Raw genomic sequence first — 5,500 nt, forward strand, 5'->3', positions numbered from 1 at the left:
CGCGGGGCGCCCTCGGGGCATCCGGAGGGAAGGAGACGCCGGGGATTTGCCCCGGGTCGCACCAGCACCTGGGGCAAGCCAGGGAGGGGATTTGGGCCCTATTTTGTGTGTGTCTGTGTGTGGGTGGGGGGGGTTTACACCAAAAAACGAGCTATTCCAGCAGCATAAACTACTTCGGGGGAATTGTTCTGAATGTTACTGATGGAAGCCCTAGTCCAGAATAACGGTGGGTTTTGGTTTTTTTCTGTTTACTGTAGTGCACTTTACCGAAGATACTTGTGTGACCTGGGGCAGGCCACTTAAATTTGCTTTCCTTTGGTCCCTTCGTGGTTATCTAAACGGGATCCTTTTGAAGTTGGAGAAAACAGAAAAGGTATTTGTCCGCGAGTAAGTGTATTCACATGGGAACATACCCAGAAGAGGGACTGACAGTTAAATTCACATTCTCTCTAGTGTAGAATAATTTTGCCATGTACGCAGCTCCCAGGGCTGTTCCTCACTGAAAGGTGTGGGATAAGCTGTATGCACTAGCTATCCAATTGTAAAAGCCTAGTGAAAAATGCTCTTTTAGCATAGCATGAGGCGCTGATGATTACAGGCAGGCGAGCATATTTTGTCCTTATCTTGTGATAAGACTTCAAGAGACTTGTTCCATAGAGTTGTATAGCAAGATAGCAAACCCACAGTAGTTTTCTCATGATAGTAAGTCATTTATTTTCTTAGTTATCTATGAAGATAAAACCTAAATTTCCCAACTCACACACGGATATTTGCAATATCTTAGTCATGTTGGTTGGCTTTTGGAAAGACAATTCAAAGGGGGAGGAAGGGAAGCCTGTCATGTTCTGTCTGTTTTCCTTGCAGATACCATTGTAGTACCTGCTCTCCACAGCTTGTTTCCTCATTTCACTTGCCTTGTGTGCTCAACTGGTCAGCAGCATGCCTTCTACTGGGAACACCTCAAAACTTTTCCTGGTCCTCATTTCGTTGCTGCTTGTGCTGCCAGCAGTTGAAGCCCTGGATGCTGGAGATGCAGTTGCCTTCCTGGTGGGCCTTGCTGTCAGTGTCGTTGGATTCTGTGCCTGTCTTGGCTTGTACGCAAGGAAAAGAAATGGACAGCAATGATTACAGGAAGATGCTCAAACGAAGTGTAACTCAAAACTCTGCTGGAATTGAGATCTGGGGTTTAAAATTGAGCTTTGGTTTTGGATAACTCTCAAAACCATGAAGTAGATAATTCTGCAAGCCCCTCTTACTGTGCAATACAACAGCATAAAGGCCATGCCCAGTAAAAGGGATTTGTAGGCTCTATTCTCATGACAGTAAGATGATTTCATATTGCCTGTGATTAAATGTTCCCTTAGAGATGGTAAGAACTTTTTTGAAAGGGGAAGGAAAATCATAGACTGGTTCACAGTAAATGTTTATAAATGTGTGAGGGAGCTCATGCAACAAGTTCCATAATTTTGGTTTCAGGATTAGTCAGGAGGAAGCAGCTACTAATCTTCCAGTCAGGATGACAAGGCTTTGGAGGTATTGAAGCGCTTATAATTAGATAAGTAAAGAGCATGCTGCTCAGACTTGTTTGTGTGTGTGCGCTCACATTCTTTGTAATGACAGTTAAAATAAAGCCCTAACAGCTCACTTTAGGTGTCACAGGGATGAGACTTTGGAGAACTAAGAAAACATGGAAAGCTTTTTACTTCTGTATTTTTATTTTAGAATGTGCCTCTTCTATAGCCTCTGTTCTTGTTACAAAATAGTTGCACTTAGGAATGGGACCATGATTTTTCTTTAACATGTATTTCATAGAAAAGTATATGTAAAGCTTCATAAATCAAATGAGGAAGGCATTTTATCTCTTGTTTATTTTCTGTACTCAGCATTCATTTAAGCACACCAGATTTAAGGGTTAGTTCATTTGGTGATTTTTTGGGGGGATTTTTTTCCAAAACTGAAAACTTACACATAATACCTTAGGAAAAATAGGTATTACTTCTGCATTAGGGGGTTATTAGAATTATAACAAGGCAGTTATGCTCATGTTCCTTTTTTCAATATGGTGAATAAATAAAACAACTTGTTTGGATAAAAATCATGATTTTATTGAACAGGTCCCTGGTACTTGAATGTCTTCTTCATGACAAACTTAAGTTGTTAACTACACGTTTAGGCTTCTTATCTAATTGATGTGTCTGAGTTCCATGGAAGATTAGGACCAAAGACAAAGTAAAAAATCATGATGCAAAATGGGAGACTCTTAATAACCTTATTTTATTCCTGCTCAGTCAGATTGTCTGGCATGAGTTGATTTTGACTTTATGCTATGTGGTTGAAAGGATCTAGCTACTTAGTAGCATGTGTGGGACCTGCTTCTTTCTTTTAGTAGCAAAGGGGAAATGGCACAGCCAAGAGTGTGTGTCTACCACAAATCCCTCTGGCTTCTTGGGGTGTTCTGTCAGTTTGATAAAAGGATCACAGTCTGTAAAAGCAAGTAAGTAACAGCAACAGAATAAGGAGCCTAGGAAGGTAAGCTCTCCACGGTCCACAGAATTTCCTTCTGATCTTGTGCTGTGGGCACTGCACATTCATGCTAGCAATATTCACTTTTATATTTCAGAGCTGGGGAAGAAGGTTAGATGTGATGCGAAGTAATGTATTTTGATACTCTTCCCCCTCCTTTTCCTTAACATGTCTGGTCATTGGAGCGCAAAGCAATGGTTGAAAGTATTGTCTGTTAGGTCTTCTATAAATAATTGAGTGGGCAGATTATATTTGGATTTCTCCAAATTCTAAGATTCCTGTCTGTCATTTGTAGCTGTTTTGGCTTCTGTCTCCGTCTTCTGAGGAGACAGAAGCCATGGTTATTTTAGTCTTGCAATTTCTCTAAATTAGAGAAAGCTGATGGAGAAGGGTAAAAGGAGAGCTTCTAAAATGTGCAGCTGAAAATGCAGGACTCAACCCAGCTAGCCACAAGAATGTAGGTTGTGCTGCTCTGTTCCTGCTTCTCGAGCTGTAGGAAGTGTAGAGGTCCCATGTTAGCCTTGCCAGGTAGCTGTCTGGAATCTTTTTGTGGCCTCCCTAAGTCAGAACAGGACAGCTATTACAGTGACAGAAATTTACAGCCCTAAAAGGAGCTTCAGAGGGTAGGATAATGCCTCACCTTCACTGGCTGCCCTGCACCTATAGATGAACTTACATGTGACTATACTATGGGGCAGATGCAAGTATGTCCTATTACATTGTATGAAGAGAAGGACATAGCAAGTTTGACTTACCGTATTTGAATCCCACTAAACCATTACCCAACCTTCTCAGCTTTTCTCAAACATCTTTATCTTCACTTTGGGAAAGATCCCTGGTGATAGTTTCACAGAATTGTGTAACAGTTTCACCCTGTAAAGCAGGAGAACAAAACCTTAGCACCATAATTAGTGTCAATCTATAGGGATAGCAGGAACTGTGTTCCTTGCCTGAAGCTGCATGTACCTTATTGAAAGGTGTTTGCACCCTATAATGGTGTGTTTCCTGGGTTCTGACAGAAGCGATTGTATTGTTAAAGGCTTGCATTTTTTGATGACTAAAAAGTAGCGTAACATTGAATATCCCTGTTTTTCTTCTGTTTTAATAAATTTCCGTGTGTTTTGTTATCAGTTTGATGAAGTAGTTCTTATGAAAAGGAAAATAAGAATGAGAGAAATGGCAGAAACTGCTGAATTCTTTATATTAAATATTATTTTGTTCTTTTGCTTATATTAGGTGACTTTACAAACTAACGTGGTATAAGATATATTTTCAGTTGACCTTTTGTACCATGAGTGTACTTCTTTTTGTCCTATTACTTTTATATATAAAAATTATCTCATTTCCATAATAATTACCTAGAGCACTTGAAAGGAGCTGGTCCTTTTACTTTGAAATCGACAGTATTCAATTGCAAAGCCCGTTATTCTGGTACAAGGGAAACTTGAGGTATTTCCTTTTTCCTTTAGACTGTGAATTTTCAACATTATGATTATGTAGTTGCCTTTATAGTACAAAAGTCATTCATGGCAATTTTCTAGCTGGAGACCCAAGGAGATAAAGGACCATTTTCATTTTTTCTTTTTAAAAAAAAAAAAACATACATGTATGTTCTAGTCCTTTATAGTTACTTGAATGATACATTTGTCAGATGTCAAAAGAGCTTGTTTTATCTCAGCATTTTATGAAAACAGGGTTCTCGTTCTTTTGGGACTCAGCTCAGTGCACAAAGCCATTCACTTTGTGCACTAAACTAATATCATTAGTGGCTGTCTTCAGAGCAGAAAGCAAAACACAATCTACCCTCTAATTAATGTAAGAAAGTTGTAAGTCAGGAGCTAGTCCTTTTGACTGCTATGATTTCCATCTGCTTTAACAACAGTGTAGCTCAAAATTAGCCATCCTACAAACATTTAACAATGAACATCCTGCAGTCCATCTGTGAATAGACAGGACAGAAGTCTTCCAATGCTCATTGCGTAGCTTCAAGCACTACAAAACAGCCAGGGCTTTGCCATTCTGCCATGAACTGCACTACCTGGGAATGGCATGCAAACACTTCACTTAGTTACTTAATACACTTGCCTCTCTTGATGTTTTAAAACTGATAAACCACTGCTGTGAACCCTTTCTCCCACTCAGATAAATGCTGCTGCTGGTGATGCTGCTTTAATACTCCAGTGAGACTCAGCAGTTCTACAGCATCTTCCATCTGAGAGCCCTAAGTGCTTGCAAATACTAATGTTTGCATCCCTACAGTATCCTTTTATGAATGGGAAAACTGATAGAGTCAGTGACTTGACCGCTGCTTTACAAAGAAGCTTGTGGTATCTCCAGGATGCTCACAAAGATTTTTGGAGCCTTGTGTGGTTACAGCTCTCAAGCTACATGCCCCCACCCCAGGAGCTACCCCTGGACTAGCCCAGGACTCTGCGCACCCACTAGATGCTATCTGAAACCTTGCTTCCTGTTTTTGCAAAAAGCTGTTTACATAGGCTTTGTGAGAAGGGAGTGGGGAGTTGAGTTCACTGTTTATAATAAGATAAAACATGACTAAATGGAAGAACCATAATAGGTCTGTTACCATGGTACAGGCTCTAATTGTTATACTACAAAAGTAACCTTTCCATTCATTTAACATCTGATGAAAGGCTTGGCAGATCTAAGCTGATGTAATGACAAGGAACTGTTAGGAGTGGTAGAAAGGAGAGATTGGATCTAGTTGTCCTCCCAGTCTGCACATGAACAAGTTGCTAGTAAATGATCTGAAGTCAACAGAAAGTGAGGTTTTTCACCAAATTAGAAAAATAAGACCACTAATTGAGAACCCAAAACAGCAAAACATGTAGAGACAGATTTTAGGTGACTAAAGATATGCAGGACTGAAAACACTTAATTCCCAGTGAAATCAATCTTCAGAACTTTTAAGGGACAAGTTTTTAATATGCTAGATATTGACTGACAACAAATGCACTGG

At 39.9% G+C, this 5,500-nt stretch overlaps 1 protein-coding gene across 1 annotated transcript; it reads left to right on the forward strand.

The window, feature by feature from the left end:
- The first annotated feature begins 241 nt into the window (after positions 1 to 241).
- Positions 242 to 3,653, forward strand: LOC112974810 (small integral membrane protein 30-like). Its single transcript, XM_026084162.1, has 2 exons — positions 242 to 373; positions 865 to 3,653. The coding sequence occupies exon 2, from the start codon at positions 940 to 942 to the stop codon at positions 1,123 to 1,125; it is 186 nt and encodes a 61-aa protein (XP_025939947.1). The 5' UTR covers positions 242 to 373; positions 865 to 939; the 3' UTR covers positions 1,126 to 3,653.
- Positions 3,654 to 5,500: the final 1,847 nt, after the last annotated feature.

The sequence above is a fragment of the Apteryx rowi genome, unplaced genomic scaffold (genome assembly GCF_003343035.1).
Source record: "Apteryx rowi isolate R43461 unplaced genomic scaffold, aptRow1 scaffold_1184, whole genome shotgun sequence".
Taxonomy (NCBI): domain Eukaryota; kingdom Metazoa; phylum Chordata; class Aves; order Apterygiformes; family Apterygidae; genus Apteryx; species Apteryx rowi.